Below are 21,409 nucleotides of genomic sequence, written 5' to 3' on the forward strand. Positions count from 1 at the left end.
TGGGACGAATGGCCTCCTTCTGACTCCTGTCAGAATCTCTTACATATGGGCTTGAAGTCACACCACTGGTCTGGATACCTGACTCACTTCAGCTAGTTGGGGGAAGGTGTACTTGATTCTACTCAAGATTCATGGTCCCACATTTTCGGTGATGTTACCCCAGCATCAGCTCAGCTGCGATGTAGAATGTCCACACTGAATTACAACCGCTGGAGGGGCAAAGCCAAAGCCCTCCAATCTGTGTGTTGAAGAAAGGCTCCCGTCTCACACATTTTGAACTGATGCCAGACTTAAAACCACATCACATGAGTCAAAATCTGCACACGCAACATGAAGAGAATTTGTCCTCACAACTGGGACCGTTTACTCACAAACCAAATGCGTCCAACAAAAAAGTGATGCGCAGATCTTCCAGTTCTTGTCCCTCCCCCCAGCCCTACGCCAAATAAAACAATTGGTCCCCCCCAGGAGAGGACAATGACTGTAAATAATAATTTCAAATATATTTTCCTGAACGCCTTTCTATTTTGCAGTCACAAGTACTAATTTGTTTGGCGTTTTAAGTACCTACAAGGTGTGTGTGTATTTATGTGTGTGTGGGGGGAGGGGTTCTGATGTGTATAAAAAGCATTTGTCTTATTACTCTGCTCCGTTTCAACTAAAGCCGGAATTCAACATGCAACTCCTAGAGAGTGTTCTGGGGTGGGGAGCAAGGAGTGAAAAGGTGATCAACAGCGACTTCTACCGAGCTCCTGAACCCAGGGGCAGGAGATCCCGTGCAGTCTAGGACGCGTCCTGCCTGGGTCAAAGGCTGCAGGGTCAGTCCTGGGGCGGTGCTCGGTGCTGCGGAAACCGGCTTCCCTCTGGCACCGACTAACCAGCCGCTTTAAGACAGGGGAAGCGAGGGACGAGAAATAACTGGGAAAGGTGGGAACCTCTATCCCTGAACAGCCCCCGCTCAGACCCCGGGCTTGTGCAGTAGGTCTGATCAACAAATATCCCATGCCTGGGAGGCAAATTCGTTAAAAAAATCCCCTTTCTCTATGTGATTATCTGCCATGAAATAGCTGGAAACGTTTCTTTCCAACACCCCCCCCCCCTCAAAAACGTCTACCGAGCCACGTTGGCAACGACATCTTCTCATAAGAACCGGGAGTGTTATTATTTCTGAGGGAGCAGGCTGCATTTGGGTGATTTCATCAGGAGAGTGGAGGAGTTGGAGCTGCCAAGCGCTGGTATGCATCAGTGGAGTTTACAGATTTTTTTCTGTAGTGTGTGTGTGTGTGTGTGTGTGTGCGTTTTTACACAGTTAACAATGGTTAGCAGCACTCGCAAGGTCGAACCCTTGGAATCTGAGAGACGATTAGCCGTAGGGATGCCAGGCGGGGCTTATTTAAATATCGAATATGTCAATGTGCGAGTATGTATATAAACAGCTGCTTTCATCTGATTCCCCGGGACTTCAGTAATGAAATTTAAGCGGAGATTAATGCGCCGGGATTCCTATAAACGGTGCAGTCAAAACAAAGTCGTCTCGTCTGTGACTGTACACTAGGGGCTACACTGGAAGAAGCCCTTTCCCTATCAGTGAAACTGACTAAGAACAGAAAGTGGTCGCGGCTCTGATTGATCGCCCGCTGCCTCACACCCCTGATGGCCGAGCTGGGCACCTATCTGGGAGCCCTGGACACAGACATACATGCCGTCTCTCTTGGGAATATGCCGGTCCTGGCCCAGGCGGACTCCCCCGGCTTCCTGAACGAAAGGCTCGGGCAGATCGAAGGCAGGCTCCAGAGAGGAACACCCAGTGACTTCACCCACCTGAAAGGCATCCTCCGGCGGAGGCAGCTCTACTGCAGGACCGGCTTCCACTTGGAAATCTTCCCGAATGGCACTGTGCACGGTACCCGGCGGGATCATAGCCGTTTCGGTAAGAGGGTGGGGAAGGATGGTAGATTGCACTTTGCAATGTTTGTAAACAGCTTCAAACAAAGGGAAGTTGGTGAAGCTGGCCATGGGCACATTTCTTAATTGATGGGACTTGTGCACAACAGGAAGCTACAGGTCTCTGCAGATTGCTTCAGCCTGTCTATCTACAGCCCATCACTTCACTGACAATGTGCAGCGGAAAATGGTTTCTCAGCTCTGGCGGTCTAAAACAGTCTACTTTTCATCCTTTAAAAACTTATTTCTCCCTCTCCTTCCCACGCGTACAACTCCAGCTGGACTGTGTCAGCCTTTACACGATACTGTTCTGCCCAACGATATTGTTGCGTTTATAAACCCAGGCACAATGTGTGGTGCTGTGGACGGCTGGAGCACTGTAGCGAAGCAGTGTGTGTGTGAGTGTGTGTGGGATATTGCCACTGGGCGCTGTACTGTGTTTACAATGAAGCACAGCCCCTGGCCGCTGCTGGACACAGCAGGGAAATCTCGTCTCGTCTCCTTCAGTGCACTCCTAGAGTGTACTGACCCCGAGAAACATACAGCCACACTGCCAAGGAAAGACTTACCCGGGGGGGCATATAAGAGTTTGGGAGGATGGGACATGGGGAGAACTTTCTCTCTCTCTCTCTCTCTCTCTCTCTCTCTCTCTCACACACACACACACACACACACACACACACACACACAGGTATAAAATGAGAGAGTCGAGAGGGAGGCAATTACACAACAGGGAACTTTGCACAAACAGATGAGGAGAGAGTTTGGAGACAGACTCCCAGACAGAAGCAAACAGAGACTAGGATGCAGACGTGGGAGCTGTGCGGACATTGGCTGCAGAAACAGGGCGATGGACAGTCACGCACCCCCAGGCTGAAGTCGTCGAATATACGGAGTAGAGGGACACCCAGAAAGCCTGATCCTCCGCTCCGGAAAGCACATTCAGTTTATATCCCCGTGCCTTTCTCCTCCCTCCCTCTTTTTACACCTTCCACTTCTCCTTTCCCTCCCACTGGCTGAAACAGGTGTCTTTCATCCGCTGGAAAAAGTTCCCTCCTTTGCGGACTCGATTCAAAGCGCAGCGCCCGCTCACAGCTAATAGAGACAGGCTCCGTCCCAAAGCAAGTGCTCTCCCCATTAGCCTCAAACACACTGCCAGACAATCTTTTTTTCTAAAAAAAACATACTTTCTCAGCATTTCCATCGTGTCTGATTCTGGAGTAATGCCGCTTTTCCGAGCAGGAGCTATTTGAAGGTCAATCAAATAAATGTAAGAAGTGAAAACTGAAAGAGAACTTTCTAATTGGAACCAGATCCTGGATCTGACACTCCATATACAATATTATCACCAATACTTTTTTTAACTATTTGGTGACGACTGTATAACTTCGGACAGTATAACAAAGAAAAACCCAACAGCGTTCCTTCCCCAACCTTATTCACACTGCTTTCGTGTTGGCCGCTGGTTTCTACTCTCGGCTATTTAACATTAGCTGTTCCGTTTGACCATTACTGGACTCTTAGAAAGTTGTCCTGGGTTCAGGAACGTCCGATGAAATATGCACATTACTCATTTCGTTTTTACAGTGCCCCCGGGCAGATCGGACTCATTCTTCTCCTCCCCATTTGGGTGAAAGCATTCACTGACCATTTCCACTGTGTGGTGTGTTGTGTAGGAATCCTGGAGTTCATAAGCCTAGCGGTGGGACTAGTCAGCATCCGTGGGGTGGACTCGGGACTTTATCTGGGGATGAACGAGAGAGGCGAACTCTATGGGTCGGTAAGTAAAGTTGTTTTCCATATTCTTTTAACACTGAGCACCAAGCAATGTTACAGCAAACTTTAAAACTGGAATGTTAGAAAATACCTGATTCTTACTGGCCTTACATCAATCCGCGTGTTTGTGTGTGTGTTCTCTGACTGAAGTGCTGTACAGGAAAGTTCACTTTGCTTGACAAGTGTAAGCGCGGGAGGATAAGTCTAAAGCGATTTGTGTTCCAATTTAATTTGCGTTAATGGACCCTGGATTTATATTTTCATGTCGTTTGTTACTTCCTGTGTATCTGCATTCCCACAAATGGATTTTATTTCCATCCTCAGAGTAATATTCAAGTGATGCAATCAAATATAGCCCCAGCTGTAATGTGAGGATTGGCTAGAGGCAAACTTCAGAAGGCACTGGCTCAACTGCTGCTATGAAGGCAACAGTAACTCAATGGCAAGTTACCACAATAGTAATACCGCACTCGAACAGATCAACTACACATTTCTCTGTATCCCTGACCCTCTTGGTCTTGTCTAAACGGTAGTGATGTCCTGCAGCCAGAAATGAAAACTAAGAAAGTACATATGCAGAAATGTCCAATTTGTGCAGTTGTTTTTTCGACTTGTACCTGTTACTACGGAAACGGTGCTACAGTGCAATGAAGTAAATCTCAACGCAGTTTCTGCTGCAATCATTTTTACATGAAGCAGTTTTCAATTGTAAGGTGCTGGGGTTGCTTAAGATAACTTCCTTAAAATGTTCGTTGAAAATATTTTTCAGTACAGATCTGCCATCTGTTGCAATGTGATCTCAGCATGGCTCCCGATACTATGGCACATCAAGCAGAATTCTGAAGCTTGCTGTTCTTGGCTGGCCCAGACCTGTGTCTAATCGTAAACCCACTATTAAAAGCAATAACGCCCTTTAACTCAACATATCAATCAAGAACAGTAGTATAGACTTGTCCCTTCCCTTAGAAGTTGCTCATTGTTATCAAACACCAACTGTAATGGTATTTCAAGAGAACCAAAACAGATATATTCTGGCATTTTTCAGTGTCTCACAGAGCAGAATATACCTATATTATTCACTCTTCTTTACAGACAAGGTGATTATTGCTGAAGGCTTTGCTTAAAACATTTATTTCTCTCAGATTACATTAAATGATTGTATTATTTAAGTATATTACAACAATGAAAATTGCACCACATCCTTGCAATATTTGATAAATTAACTCCTATGTTGTATGGGGCTTATATTGGACTGGAAAGCACTTTACTGTGCAAGGGATACCATTAGGCTGCAGGGTTCCCAAGCGGAATATGAGTTGCTGTTCCTGCAACCTTCGGGTGGCATCATTGTGGCACTGCAGGAGGCCCATGATGGACATGTCATCTAAAGAATGGGAGGGGGAGTGGAAATGGTTTGCGACTGGGAGGTACAGTTGTTTGTTGCGAACCGAGCAGAGGTGTTCTGCAAAGCTGTCCCCAAGCCTCCACTTGGTGGTATCAATGTGGACTTCACCAGCTTCAAAATCTCCCCTTCCCCCACTGCATCCCAAAACCAGCCCAATTCGTCCCCTCCCCCCACTGCACCACACAACCAGCCCAGCTCTTCCCCTCCACCCACTGCATCCCAAAACCAGTCCAACCTGTCTCTGCCTCCCTAACCTGTTCTTCCTCTCACCCATCCCTTCCTTCCACCCCAAGCCACACCCCCATCTCCTACCTACTAACCTCATCCCACCTCCTTGACCTGTCCGTCTTCCCTGGACTGACCTATCCCCTCCCTACCTCCCCATCTATACTCTCTCCACCTATCTTCTTTTCTCTCCATCTTCGGTCCGCCTCCCCCTCTCTCCCTATTTATTCCAGAACCCTCACCCCATCCCCCTCTCTGATGAAGGGTCTAGGCCCGAAACGTCAGCTTTTGTGCACCTGAGATGCTGCTTGGCCTGCTGTGTTCATCCAGCCTCACATTTTGTTATCTTGGATTCTCCAGCATCTGCAGTTCCCATTATCTCTGATACTGTGCAAGGGCTTTGCAACACACATGAATATGTAACAAAGAGAACTTGCATGCATGTAGGAGTTTTCAACATTTCAGGACATCTGAAATCATCTACTAGCAATGAAATACTATTGGCTTATTGCCAGTTGGGAAATACAGCAGCCAATTTGTTATCAGCAGGATCCCCCAAACAGCAACCCCATGCCTCAGTGATGTCGAGTGATGAGTGGTTGGGGGAAAATATTAACCAAAACACTTGAAGATATCTTACTCTTCTTCAAAAAGTGCCAAGGAACCTTTTATGCCCACAGGCCAACTGGAACCTTGTTTCATCATCTCACTTGGAAAACAACACAGTGCACAGTGCAACAATCTTCAGCACATTCACTGAAGTGTCAGCCTAGATTATGCGCTCAAGTCACTGGAGTACCACTTTGACTCAATTGACTCTTACCATTATGGCCTGCAACGTAATGGCACAACAAAAATCTCAAGCATTTTGGAGCACCAACCTTTGGCTTTACTGGGTGAAAGACAGGGCGATGGGATCACAGTTGTAATTCTCGGTGGCATTAAGATGTATATTTGTAAGTCAGTGTTTCATCATGCTGACCATTCCTGTGGCTTCCAGCAGTGAGATTCAGAGCAATATCCATCAGGAGCACCTGCCCAATCTCCCACCATGAACAATGGGCTTTGTTGTTTGTCTTTTTTTCAGATGTGGCACAATGTAGCAGCAACATCTTCCTTTTGTACAAGGAGAAACAAATTCCCCTTCTTCACACTTTCTACATTGCTGTCTGCTTTCATCTGGCTGTTGAAATCTTAACATGAAAATCTGTTAGGGTATCTGAGATGGCATTGAATATCAGTTTGGATAGGAGGTAACTCACCGTGCATGCTAAGCTTCATTGACTGCTGCTGTAAAATAAATGAGAACAGGGCAAATCACATTTAATTTTGATCATGTTTTTCTAATGCAGTTGGATCCAAGAGCAGGATACAGTACAGAGACAGGACTTAAACAACTAAGAAAATCAAAGAGTGAAATTTAGGAAAGGAAATCGTGTGAACCAGGATACAATTAATGGTAGGGAGGCGTATATCAACATGATAGTGTTAGTCTGACACAACAATTCTCAACATATTTCATATTAACTGCAAGAATTCAGATTTTTAAAGAACATATTTTATGTCGCAAAAATGAGGGAAACTTCTTGGAAATAAAAGCAAGAAAACATGCAATGAAAGAAGGACTGTCATTTGACAGAGTTCAACAGCCACCTATCCTTTCAACCAGAACTAGTCAGATGTTAGCTGGGGTTCAGCAGTGGGTTAACATTAAATTATAAAGAATGATATTGAAGCTCAGTTTATGAAGGAGATGACAACTTGTAAATTGGATAATTGCAAATATGTGACATTTACTACATGGTTTCAGTGACAAGCACACAGCCAGAGGGATTCCATAAGATACCAGCCCCTTGATACTCAATGGCTGAAATGCTTTAAACAGTGGCCTGTCTCCACTGTGCCTTAGTGGCAGCAATTCCAAGTTTTAGTGCATCCCTTGGCACATAGCCCTAGATCTTAGAATGCGCCAATCTGTAACACTAAGTCAAAAAAGGCAACTCTTTTACATTGGAAGACCAGCAAGATTCAGGTAATCTTTCAGGAGTTGATGGCTCTCTGGACGCAGTGGATGTTTGCCTTGGCATACATTCCCAGGAACAACTTAGAGAGCCCAGATAATAGAGCTGCTTGTAACATCTGATCCAACGACGTAGAGGATGCAACTGATAGTTTTATTGGGTTTCCAGTTTGAAGAGTCTGTAATCTAATGAAATATTATCATTGCTATAAATTCAGTGAGACTGGCAAAGAGTTATTTTAATCAGTATATGAACTCCTGAGTTTACTCAAGTTAATTTTGTGTCAGGACAAGTGCTATTACAAAGCTAGCTTTGTAACAGCAGGATTTTAATAATGACATTCCTGTGTAATTATAAACATTATACAAAAATACAAATTTACTTGTTTTCAACATTTACTTTAATTAACATCTATCATTGTAAAAATATAGATTATATGTATTACTCAATGCAACAAAAAGAAACTTTGCCCCCAACAATTAAATTCACCTCATTGGCACAGTCCACCACACAAAATGCTTGTCTGGTCCTGTGCACTTCACTGAATGATAAGGTCACTGCTCACGTGTGGATACCTTATCAATGTATTGTCATTTACTAATTCTTCGTGTGTAACAGGACGCAGTCATTTTAAACGGTCATACATTTAGGCTTAGAACAGGATTTCTTTTGAAAGCTGCTTTGGACTGTTTGAAACAATTAATTAAAAGCTTTGTGTCAGTCTGAGACTCGAGATTGCTGTGCTTCCCAACCCCCTCCGCCGTGAGCAGTTTTCTGCGCCGTCTGCTAGCTATACTGTTGTTTCCTGCTACTATCAGAACAGGATGAGCCTACTGTTAATACAAGCCCGATTGTTCAAAAGGCAACATGTTTCCATGGAATAGGACTGGTCCTACCAGTTCTTCTTTCTCTCTGCATTCTATCGCTCCCCCACCAACTCCCTTTATCCCAACATGGTGTACACAGTGCTCCCTCTAGTGTGCTGTTAGTGAACCGATTGAACTCAACCAAATTTGAAGCAGGCAAGCACAAATACTTAAATATACACAAGAAACTCTCAGCCGATCTGGCAGAGTCTGTGGAGAAGAACGACCGCAAATCTGTTGTTCTTTGAGACTTCAGATTCCCGTCATCCGCTGTAGTTTTTTTTGTGTATTGGTGCAAAATATATATCTACTTTGGCAGTGTAAAACAAGGTTTTCTGCCTGAAAATGTTTTGCTTTAGTTCTTTCAGGATAGAACACCCATGAAGTAGATCAGTCGCATTGTTGGACACTTGTTAACGGCAACACGTGGAGTCCAAACGTGACCCTGTCACACGGTCTGCTAAAATGAAATTAACCAAAAAGTATTTTCGCACTCCATCCTTCATCAAAAATGTCCATTTATGACAAATAAAGGAGCAGGTGATTGTTTGGAATCATCCTGATAATCCCTGCCTCTACAATTTCCCCATTCTTTATAATAAAGATGTTGAGTAATGTTTGTCACACTCAAACCTGGATTTTCATTGTTAGGCTGGGGGTATCCAGCTCAGCCAAAACACTACAGGAGCCCTGATTCTGGCAGTCCCATCCCAGGCCAGCCATTTGCACCAGCAGCAGGTGGACCTAGGATCGGTTGCACTTTGCACATCCATAGCTCAGAGGCGGCTGCACATGTTATCAGTACAGCTGCCCTTTCTTGGATTTCATGAGTTATCCAAAACATGACCTGGGTACTTTAGACTTAACTGAATAAGGACTAAAGCTGCCTGAGTTCTTTGAAGAGAAAGGGTTGCTTTTTGAATAAGTTTAGTGAAAATTTGGGAAAAAATCAGGTGCTCTTCAGGATTGTTAGAAGTAGACATAAATGCAGATTAAAAGTGGATAAACATATTGGAATTGTCAAGCTGTCGAGAAAACTTAAGCTGTTTAATTCTCCCTGACATTTAACTTTTTGAGAAAACTATCTGTAACATACAACAAAAATCAGTGTTTATTATTTACACTGTGTATTCTGCACTATTTTACTCTCATTAAAAGGAGTTAAGCTGCAGGACCGATTTCACTGCTGAGGGTTACAACAGTGGGGTTCCTAAGGGTTATAGTTTGATTGACAGTTCCAAGTGCACTTATGCAACTAGGAATAGAAGCAAGATAACAAAAGTGCGGAGCTGGATGAACACAGCAGGCCAAGCAGCATCTCAGGAGCACAAAAGCTGATGTTTCGGGCCTAGACCCTTCATCAAAGAATAGAATCATCAGGAATAGAAACAATTGTTTTAAACGGTTTAAGTGTTTGAAAGGAGTTAGGTATCATGAATGGGATGTGTAATCAATGAGGGTGTACCTTCAAGTAATTAATTAATCAATAGATACTTTAAGTATCCTGTTTCCTATCAACATGAGTCCTGAGCTTGGGCATGGGCCCACAGTGGATATTGGGTGAGTTGAATTGATATGGGTGGGCTGTAAGGGCAAAGTATGGTGATGGATGGCATGGGCTAGCATAAGGGAGTGCCATTGGTATAAGGGCATAAGTTGGCATAGTGGGTGTGGAGAGTTAAGGGAATGGGGAAGGATAGTAGATTAGCGTGGAGGGGATGAGGGGCATGGAGCAGCAATAGACTGGGCATGGGGAAACTGTTATTGGGAGAGCCCAGACCTAGGGGTTACAGTTTAAGGATACAGTGTATGCCATTTACGGACTGAGATGAGGGGAAATCTCTTCACCCAGAGAGTAGTGAACCTGTGGAATTCTCTGTCACAGAAAGCAGTTGAGGCCAAAACATTGAATATTTTCAAGAATGTGTTAGCTATAGTTCTTAGACCCAAAGGGATCAAAGGATGTGGGGAGAAAGCAGAAACCTGATTCTGAGTTGGATGATATTGAATGATCATTATATGATTATGTTGAATGGTGGAGCAGGACTGAAGGACCAAATAGCCTACGCCTGCTCCTATTTTCTATGTTTCCGTGTCTCTATAATCTACTCCCTCACTGTTTAGGTATGTGTGGTAACGTGCCATTCTCAAGCAAAGAGCAACAAAGGCAGGGGGAGTGATGATAAGCATTTAAGCTTAAATCAGTTGTTTCATTGTTTCAATTGCATATTGGAAATTCCAATTCATTATTTTATCAGACGAGCAAAAAAAAAGTGATAACTTAACAGAATTAATGGAATATTTTTGAGTGTCTTCAGCAAGCCTGCCAGTTAAAGAAAAATAAAACTTCCCTATCTACGGTGTCTTTCAAGCATTCAGTCCTAAATCTCTTTGTAACCAGCAATGTATATTTCATCTGAAAGATGGAACTTCTGACAATGTTGCATTTGCTCAGGGGTTCCACAACTGAGGTTGGAGCACTTGATCAACACTGGAGCCCATTGGCCCTGAAAGTTTGGTTAGGTGAGGTGGCAGCACTTGTGTCTGAATGGGCTAGACATGCTGTGGATCTTGCCAGATGCAAGTTGATCTTCTTTGGTGTGATCTCCCAAGGGCCAGAGGGCAGCTCAGGCAGGGTTGAGTTGGAGGGCCCAGCCACCTCCTGATTGTCCTGACAGGAGGCTGCTAAGAGGTCTTTGCGTTGTTCCTCCTCTGTCTGGGTTTTATTCCTGGCACCTTTGAGAGGAATGGGCACCCAAAGTGCGCACCAGGCTCGCTGCCCCTCTATCACCATGCCTTCAATCCTGAGGACCAATAACAGGGGCGATGATGTACAAGTGCATGTGCGTCTCTCCAGCAGACTCTGAGACATCTAGCTCTCCATGGCAACTGCCAACCTGCCCTCAGAGGCAGCCTGCTTTTTGGGGAGTGGGGAAATGTTGTAGCGTCCTGCCTGGGGCTGAGCAGGTATTCAGTCTCCATCAGTCTTCCACGGCCAGCTACCGAGCTCTTGCAGTGAAGTGCTGGCCAGTTTGCGCTCCTACATTTCCCAGGCCTAATGTGCTCCCCCACCCCACATATCAGTATCTGGCCTGGTGGAGACAGCCTTGTCAAAGCTTCCTCTGAGGCCTCGGTACTCTCATCCTCTAGAGTTCAATAAGGAGGTGTCTGAGGGAGCTGGCTGTTCCACAGCAGATGGTGGAGATGCTGGTGGTACATGCAAATACAAAAGAGAGGAGGTGTTATGGCCAGTGCTTAGAGGACGTGTGCAGTGGATGTCAGTGACAGCAGAATTACAGTGAGAGCTGCAGAGGAATGGAGTGTGGTCCTTACATGGTTGACCGTACATGGATATTTCAGTATTAATGCAGGAGCTGTCCTGACCTTCTCCTGAGGATTATCTTCTCAAATGATGCCCTTTCTGCCCTCTTCCAGGTTTTCTGTCCTGTGAGAGATGAGCAGGAATTGAGTAAGATGGAAGTGGGTGGCACAGTTGTTAGTGCTGGTGCAGAAGGTGGAAGGTGGTTTGTTCCAAGGCAGTGATTAGGCAACGCAGAGACCATGCAAGGTTAGTGGTGTAGGTGATTGAAATGGTGTGGGGGAAATGGGTGATGGAAGATATTACAGACAATAGTGACAAAATAGCAGAGTATGGGCTTTACCCCTCAATAAGTTTTCTTCTACATCTGCTACATCTCAGTGTACTTCCTGATTCCATAACTGGGCTGGAGGCTGCCTACTTAGCCCAGTGGAACTAATTGGCCCTAGAGATTTGCTCAGGTGACCCACAGGCACTTGCATCTGCACAGGCCAGGCATGCCAAGAGTAATCTTGCCCGTGTCAATTTGACCCCCCTCAGCTTTGGTGAGATGTGGGTGCAGGAGCGGAAATGGAATGAGTGTGAGGTAGCTGAGAGGTGGCTGTGGTACCTACCCTGATGCAGCAAATAAAGATCATTGACCTTCTTGTAGTACCACTGGTGATTCGTCTGCACCTTAGAGAGGGCCCTGACCCAGGTGGCAACCTCCAATAGTCTGCCAGGGTCTGCTGGCATTGCTTGCTCTGCCACAAGAGAAGCTGCTCTTTCTGAAGAAAGCTGCTGGGTAGTGAATTGTTCTAGGACTGGCATGTAGCTAGACCAGACATGATTGACACCATAGAGTGGGGTAAGTAGTTAACGAGGTAAGATTGGTATGATACAGTGAAAGGTCTCACAATAAACAATCCCTCAAAAAAACCTGTGCAACTCTAACTTAGCCAAAAATAACATGATTCCAATATGCTATTGAAAAGCAAAGATCACGGTGTTAGATAAAATACAATTCTGCTGGTATGTTTAAAGTTGCAGCAGAAAATATCACTGCTGCTTGGAATATGTAAAACAGCATGTAGATTTGCAATTCACCGGGCCCTCTATGGTCTAGTCGTTCTCTATTGAAGGAATTTAGTTAATGGACTTCTCACTCCAAAATGGTAAATGTTAAAAAACTGAACAGTATACAATTAAAGTGACAGGCATCTTAGTTTTTCTATGAAGTCACACTGTTTTTTAATTGTTGGTACTTGATACCTGACTGGATTAACTTTGGGTCCAATTTTACCTGTGCAGCTAGGTTGACAGGTAATAGATGGGTAAAATTTTAATTTGTTTTTCGGATTAATGGCAGATGCGAAGCATTTTTTAAATTCACTCATGGGGTACAGGGATCACTTGGCTGGGCCAGCATTTATTGCCCCTCCAGGTTAGAAAATAAGTTCAACAATTTATTGAGTAGAATATAAAGTGGACGATAAATAGCATTTAAATACTTCAAATTTACATTCTAATTAATATCTTTTCTCTTTCTTTTTCAGAAAAAGTTAACATCTGAATGCGTATTTCGGGAACAATTTGAAGAGAACTGGTATAATACCTATGCATCAACTTTGTATAAACACATAGATACTGGGAGACATTATTATGTGGCTTTGAATAAAGATGGTTCACCACGGGAAGGATACAGGACTAAACGGCATCAAAAATTTACTCATTTTTTACCTAGACCCGTGGAACCTGAAAAAGTTCCAACATTATACAGAGACCTGTTGAACTATAGTTGATAAAACTCTGCTGCCTTGCATGTGTTGTACAATACAGGGAGCTTTAGCTGTTTTGGGGAGCAGTGCCAACAAGAAACTCATGGCCATTTCAGAGATGACCTCTGGTTGAAATCATTACCACTATTAATACTATCAAGCCTTTATGAAGTGCACAGTCCCAGGATTTCTTTTTAATACTCACACATCTATATTCTCCACTGAATATTGCTTCTAGATATTTGTTGAAGAGGTGAGGAATAAAAGGACTCGGAGATAATGGACACTTTTATTGCTGAAAAGAAATGAACGGCCACTAAGTGGTGATAAACGCTGCTGCAAATAAAGAAGCTTTGAGCTAAAAATTATATATTTATCAAAAGTTGATATATTTTGGATCTGTGGATGACACACTGCTGAAAGCAGATATTTACTGTGCTACGTGGAAGAGAAGAGCCAATAAAGGTATAAAGATTCCCAGTCTTTGGAATGGGCTAAAATTATTACATGGACACTGTACAAATGGACATAATACTATTTATAGAAATGTCAATATTATATTTATTTTATATATTTATTTATTACATAGACTATATTTTTAATTACAATGTATAGACCAGATTGCTGTCTGGAAGGATTAGATCCTACTGAGATGTAAATGACCACTTTTAAGTTATGAAGATCAATGAATGTTGAGTTCTAAAGATTATGGACCATAAATAAAATACTTTGTTCAAAGCAAAAAGTATATTGTACAATTAACATGTTGCTTGTTCGCTCAATAAAAAGAGATCATTATGACTTAACTTTAACATGTAACAAATATTCAAAAGTAGTTTTAATCAGTTACACTGCAAAACTCTATTTTCCACCAAGTTAGACAATGGGATGTTAATTTTTTTTTTTAAAAATAAGTTGCAAGTTTTCTTTATATCAGTGGCTTAAGCTTATTTGATCAATTATTTTTAGGTATTGCGTATTTCCTTCTCTTTGGGTCAGTTTCACCAAAGAACTCTCTTGCCTTTGCAAACAAGCTCACACTGCTAAGTAGAATATTAACAAACCTTTATTCATTTCCAGAAGTGAAGGACTTGCCATGTTTCCAATAATTTCTGATGTTTTAATTTTTTGGTGCATAACCCTGTATAATCATTCACAGGATTCAACTATTTTTCAAATGGAGCCAAACATTAAAATACTTTTGACGCACCAAACAAGTCTTAATTGTATAAGATTAAACAAGGGGTTGCGGGGATGCTGGAGATCCGAAACAAACAAAAACGGAAATTGCCAGAGAAACTCAGCATCTGTGGAGAGAAAACACAATAAATGTTTTGAGTCCACTGAAGAGTCACTGGACCTCAAACAACAAGTTTTCTGTGCACAGATGCAGCCAGACCACTGGATTTCTGCAGCAATTTCTGTCATGGTTGCATAACACAGGCTCAGTGGGACACGAGTTTGCAACTTAAGCTGGCACAACCCTGACTGAGTTCCAAATACAAATAAAACGTATACAGGAGAAAATGAATTTTTAAAAAATGAAAAATTGCCCCTTTAAAAAACAAATGTATTTCAAGAGATAAAAATTCTGTCTAATTAGAAATGAAAATGGAAACTCCATGTTTATGGTGCATTTAAAAGTATTGGAAATGCACCAAGTTAACTGGCAGACTTCAAATCTTCAGAGGAACCATTCCCCTGAAACATCCCTAGGACTTATTCTGCCTCTAACTCTCATAGACCCATTCAGTGCTCATGTCTTTAAAGAATGAAGGAACAATGTAATTAAACGTATTCAAAAGCCTTTTGCTCAGAGACTTTTTGAATGGTCAGACGTTTGAAAGTGGTTTGGTCATATTGGCATGTATGAATCCCATGCTGGTGGTTGCAATTGAAATCCGTTTGATGTGGTTACACAATAGCTGAAACAGCTGAGGATGTTTACATTAACCAACATCACCTGCCATATAGCTGCAGGCCCTACGGTATGATATTTAATAATGCCAGCAAGTTCTTTGCGAAAAAATTGCACTGTCAAGTCAAAATGCAAGTTCACATACGACCAACATATTCCAGTGTTTTGTGTTAATTAGTACAGTTTGGTTAAACTTTCAGGTATCAAGTAATCTTTTAGGATTATGGCGATGGTGCTTTACCAGGGCATTGAGACTTCAGACAACCCAGAATTATTTCATGTTTGTGCTTATTGGGGATGAAGGGAAATGAAACACTTTTCACTTTTGCACTTGGTGGTGGCGTCAAACATTCCAGAGTGAAGTCTGGGTGCAGAGAAAGGCTCCACATCTTCTCTCCCAGAGATGTGCAGTTAATCCCGTAACCACAAAGAATAAAGGAACTTGAGAACGAGGAGCAGGAGTTGGCATTTCAGTCCCTAGAGCCTGCTCTGCCATTCAGGACAACTATGGCTGATCTTATCATTGCCTCAACTCCACTTTCCTGCCTACGCTTTAATTAGTGATAAATTGAAGGGTTATAATGTACAGAGTGACTTTTCATATTTCCTGCATCAACATTCTTAGGCTCCACTGAAGGAGATTACAAATATGAGCCAAATTACCACCTTTCATGTTGAACTCACACCCACGAGGAAGGGGATTGTAATTACAGCAGCAGATTGGGCCCTGGAACAGAAGTCCTTCCCTCAGGTGAATATTCTGGCCAGTAATTCCAGCGTTGTTGGAAACAAATGAAAATATACGTGGGTACAGACTCATTCAAATTGTTGGACAAAATGTAAAATGTTTCAGATTTTATTTATTATTTCATGGGATAAAAGAAAAAAAAGTAACAATTGAAATAAATAAAAGTATTTTGTTGAATGTCAGAAGCAGAATTGGAGTGAAATAGGTTACAATCAGCGATATTCAAACAGGAAATTGAATGAGAAAAAAGACAGGAATATCAAAAAGTATTTCATAAAAGGATCAAATTGCTCAAGAAAACAAAGCTTTTACTTGACAATGTAATATAACCCGAGGGCCCGTGCTTCTAGAATGAGGATTCATGTTTTGTAAACAATGAGCCATCCCATTAGCAGCATTATTGAGGAGGGCTATGACTGTAATCTGAGTAAACTGAAGTGAAATAATGAACTCTTAGCACATTTCAGAATGACTCTGACCGGCCCTTTCTGGGCCTTCTTTAACAGAAGTAGCGAATGTTACAGCAACAGGCCACAAAAGATACACAGAACTAGGGAACCTTTGCAAAAAGGTGCCAGAGAGCTGTGCTGTGCGACCTGTAAAATAAATCACAATTTTCTGGAGAGTTTGAAGAATCTACAGAGCATAGACAATGAGGAATCAAAAGAAACAGAGCAGTTAATATCAACATATCAAAATAACAACAGCTTAGTGTATTCAATCAATACTCTTAGGAAGAAGGTTGTAAGTTAAATTTCAGTGATTTTTATTCTGTGTGGCTGGTTATGTAACATGGAACAATTCAATCATTTAGATGCCTTTAGAGAATTAAAATATATTTAAGTAGTATATTGCAAACATGTCATAAACCATGTCAGGCAAAAATCATATCTAATGAAACATTAGAAAACTGCCTGCGGTATTCCTGTGAGAAAGAAGCTACATCACAAAAAGGAGGACAATTATTGCTGTGGGTGAGGGGACCTCCAATGCGGGTAATGAGCAAGGTTTTGCAGTCGGTGAATATAAGTGGTAGGAGCCTATCATCTGATGAGTAGCTACACACCTCAGCAGGGAGCTTAAACTTGTGTAAAACAACTAAAAGATTTCTTCTTAGAGGAGGTGTGGATTTTCTTTACAGGGTGTACTGAAAGAGTATTGAGCTGGAAGAACACAAACTAAGCCACCACCAGGGCCCAGAGCACAGTCCAAAGTTCTCCGAATGGTTCAGCAGATCTGGCAGCATCTGTAAAGGAAAAAGCAGTTAACGTTTCAGATCCGGTGGCCCTTCCACAGAACCTTCCTCACCGGATCCAAATAGTTAACTCGGTTTTTCCTTTCACAGTTGCTTCCAGACCTGCTGAGCTTTTCCTGCAACTTCTGTTTTTGTTCCTGATTTACAGCATCTGCAGTTCTTTCAGTTTTTCTCTGAATGGCAGGCTTGCTGCGGAGAATGGACAAGAGGAGGGAGGTCCTCTTATCCACAGCAGACCAGGAAGCTCGGGAGCAGAAAACCACCTACACCTGAGTACCTCAATGTCACGCGGCAACAAACTCAATGAACTCACTCAAGTGTTCAATGTAAATAAGTACATTTCCAAATATAATAGGTCGGGTTTTCTGAAGTGTGACAATCTCCTGCAGATTGCTGCTCTCTTCTTTTCCCCTTCCCCCAAAGAAGGAACCTTGTGTGGTTCTGAGAGAAGATTCAGCTCAGGTCCCCCTCAGAAATGCAGAGCGATACTCCCAATGAGTCAGTTCTTTCACAGCACAGAGGAAAGCAAAGCTTACACCCACTTCACAGTGGGCAACTGCCACTTTCTGAAATGCAAATGTCTAGGCAGCCACGTCAAACGGAGATAAATTTTTCACTGGACAATTCCATTTCCCAGGCAATTCCTTCCGAGTCTGCTCCAATGGGGATTCTGCAGGGTCCTCACGTGCAACTTCTGGAATAATGACCATCTGGCGAGTGGAAATTCCAGGCCTGTATCCTTACAACTGAACCAACAGCTACACATCTTACTCAACACAACCTACAGCTTTAGTCATCTACCCCAACAATTTCTAAATACACAGGCCAAACCTAACATTCACAGTTTAACCTCGCTGTCTTACACCAAACACTGCTGCGAGCCTCTGTCATTCTGATTGCACTAACTGTTGCTTTTTTATGCATGACTGTCACAACACTCCAACACACGGTACCACACCGACTATCTCCCTGTCTCCTACAGAACAAGGTTGCACACGTGCTCAAATGGGCAAGCTCAAGAGGGGGGCATTACCCTGAGCAGTGAAGCTGAAAAAGGCAGTGCTGGTGTCGCACACTGTTTGGAGTCACAATATGCCGACTCTGCATACCTCCTTACACCCACGTTACCTCACGCTATCTGATGCTCAGACAGGTTAGTCCAGCAGGGCATGTACATTCCAGGACACTACTTTGTAACCATAAATAGCATCTGAAATTACATGCACTAGAGGGTTGAATTTTGCAGTCCAAGCATTCATTTGCTAATCCAGTTTAGAGAGGACACAAAGAAAGTGAAACTGTGATTTTGAGAGACCAACCTCACCAAAATCAGGAGATAACTAAAACTGCAGATGCTGGAGTCAGAGTCAATACAGTGTGGACCTGAAGGAACATGGCAAGTCGGGCAGCACCAGAGGAGCAGGAAAACATTGAACAACATTAAGGTACACAAGTCCCCAGGGCCTGACGGGATATACCCTAGAATACTGCAAGAGGCAAGGGAGGAAATGGCTGGGGCAGGCCCCCAGAGGATTGGAGAATAGCCATTGTTATTCCTTTGTTTAAGAAGGGTGGCAAGTGAGCCTTATGTCAGTGTTAGGGATATTATTGGAGGATTCTTCAAGATGGGATTTACTCCCATCTGGAAATCAGCGGGACTATTAAGGAGAGGTAATATGGCTTTGTGATGGGGTGATCATGTCTCACTAACTTGGTTGAGTTTTTTGAGGAAGTTACGAAGATGATCAATGAGGGTAGGGCAGTGGATGTTGTCTGCATGGACTTCAGTAAGGCTTTTGACAAGGTCAGTCATGGCAGGCTGATACAGAAGGTAAAGTCACACAGGGTCAGAGGTGAGTTTGCAAGATAGATAAAAAGCTGGCTCGGTCACAGAAGACAGAGGGTAGCAGTGGAAGGATGCATTTCTGAATGGAGGGCTGTGACTAGTGGTGTTCCTCAGGGACCAGTGTTGGGACATTTTGTTATATGTAATATATACGCATACAAATGATTGGGAGAAGAATGTGACTGGTCTGATTAGTAAGTTTGTCAATGACACAAAGATTGGTGGAATTACAGATAGAGATGAGGGCTGACAAAGGATACAGCTGCATATGGATGGTGGCTTGGGCACAAAGATGGCAGATGGAGTTTATTTCAGAAAAATATAAGGTAATACATTTTGGAAGGTCTCATCCAGATGGAAAATATACAGTAAATGGCAGAACCCTTAAGAGTACCGATAGGCAGAGGGATCTGGCAATACAGATGGAGAGGGTAGTCAATAAGGCATATGGCATGCTTGCCTTTATTGAGCTGGGCACGGAGTTTAAAAATTGGCAGGTGATGTTGCAGCTTTATAGAACCTTAGTTAGGCCACATTTGGAATTGTGTGTTCAATTTTAGTCACCACTCAACCAGAAGAATGGCAACTTTAGAGAGGGTACAGAAAATATTTACCAGGAAGTTGCCTGGTATAGAGGGCATTAGCTATGAGGAGAGGTTGGAGAAACATGGGCTGTTCTTGCTGGAATGATGAAGGTTGTGGGCGAACCTGATAGAGGTCTACAAGATTATGAAGGGCGTGGACAGACTGGACAGTCAGAAGCTTAGTCCCAGGATGGAAGAGGCAGTTACATTTGGTCATAAGGTGCGAGGGTCAAGTTTTAAAAGGTGATGTACAAGGCAAGTTTGTTTTGTTATTTTTTTAAAAATACAGAGGGTGGTGGGTGCCAGTAAACTTGCTGCTGGGGGTGGTTGTGGAAGCAGATACTATAGTGACTTTTAAAGGGCATCTTGACAAATACATTAATAGGATGGGAATAGGTTCCCTGGAAGGGTTATGGGGTTTTAGTTGTGACGGGCAGCATGTGGGTGCAGACTTGGAAGGCCAATGGGCGCGTTCCTGTGCTGGAATTTTCTTTGTTCTTTGAAAGTCGATATTTCGGGTTTACATCCTTCATCAGGACTCCTGACGGGTGTAAATCCAAAACGTTGACTTTTCTGCTCCCCGATGCTGCCTGACCTGCTGTGTTCCTCCAGCTCCACATTGTATCGACTCGCTAACATCAAACTACCTAAGCATTCTGTGTGCTTGTCTGTTTGGGGCTGGGTTACCCTGAGAGAGTGACCAACTTAATGGAACTCTGAGGATTGAGACATCCCAACACCAAGGTTGCTCCAACCATCAGCTAAGCAACTGAATGCCAAAGTTGCAGTTGCAGAGGGTCAGAGCCCACAAGTGACAGCAATGTAGGTTATTTTTTTCTTGATGAGGTAGGGTGGGGTGTGTTGCCCAGCTGAGCAGCCCAACTGCAGAATTTCAGTCACCCAAAGTACTAATGCCTCCTCCATTGGTATTGAAGGGGCTGTAAGTACAATGCTTTCATGTCATTTCTGATTCTCTGCCAATTAATTTAAATCCCTGCCGGTTATTCCATTGAAAATAATTTGTCCTCAACTACATGTAACCTTAATGATTTTGAGTCTATATCAAATCTCCTCGTAAATGTCTCTGCCCGAGGGAGATTAACTCAAGTTTTTCACCTTTCTTCATAGAACTGAAGTATTTCATATCTCGTGCCATTCTAATAAATTTCTTCTGCATCCTCATGCTCAGATATTCTCTGAAGCACGGTTCCCAAAACTAGCCACAATACTGTAACTGGGGCATGTTGAATGTTTTCAAAGATTTCACTCCATCGCTTGGCACTGCATGCCATAATTTATAAAGCTAAGGAAACGACATGCCTATTGCCTGCCACCTTGAAAGATTTGGTACATACATTCCAAGTTCTCTTTTGTTTCTGCACCCCCTTTAAAATCACACTATTTAATTTCTTTTGTCTCTCCTTATCATTACAGATATCTTTGTATTAAATTTCATTTGTCCTGTGTCTGCATATGTCACTTATCTATGTAGACTGTTGATGGTAATCATTACCAACTCAATAAGTTGGTTGATTTAAAACAATAAATATTACAAGTTATGAAGCAGACATCCCAGCAAACTTAACTAACTGACAGTCCCTTCAATAATAAGGCCGTGAGACATTGGAACAGCAGGACAGTCAATTAGATCATGACTGATTGGACCGTTCCCAATTTCACTTTCTTGTCTTTCCCCTTAAGCCTCTCTTTACCAATTAAAAACGTGTCTCTCTCAGCTTTGAAAA

The 21,409-nt window shown here is 42.9% G+C and overlaps 1 protein-coding gene across 1 annotated transcript; it reads left to right on the top strand.

Moving 5' to 3' along the window:
• The first annotated feature begins 1,314 nt into the window (after positions 1–1,314).
• On the top strand, positions 1,315–14,182 carry fgf16 (fibroblast growth factor 16). The gene is made up of 3 exons (XM_048544663.2): positions 1,315–1,930; positions 3,621–3,724; positions 13,092–14,182. The coding sequence occupies exons 1-3, from the start codon at positions 1,654–1,656 to the stop codon at positions 13,335–13,337; spliced, it is 627 nt and encodes a 208-aa protein (XP_048400620.1). The 5' UTR covers positions 1,315–1,653; the 3' UTR covers positions 13,338–14,182.
• Positions 14,183–21,409: the final 7,227 nt, after the last annotated feature.

This window comes from Stegostoma tigrinum, chromosome 15 (assembly GCF_030684315.1).
Source record: "Stegostoma tigrinum isolate sSteTig4 chromosome 15, sSteTig4.hap1, whole genome shotgun sequence".
In the NCBI taxonomy this organism is placed as follows: Eukaryota; Metazoa; Chordata; class Chondrichthyes; order Orectolobiformes; family Stegostomatidae; genus Stegostoma; species Stegostoma tigrinum.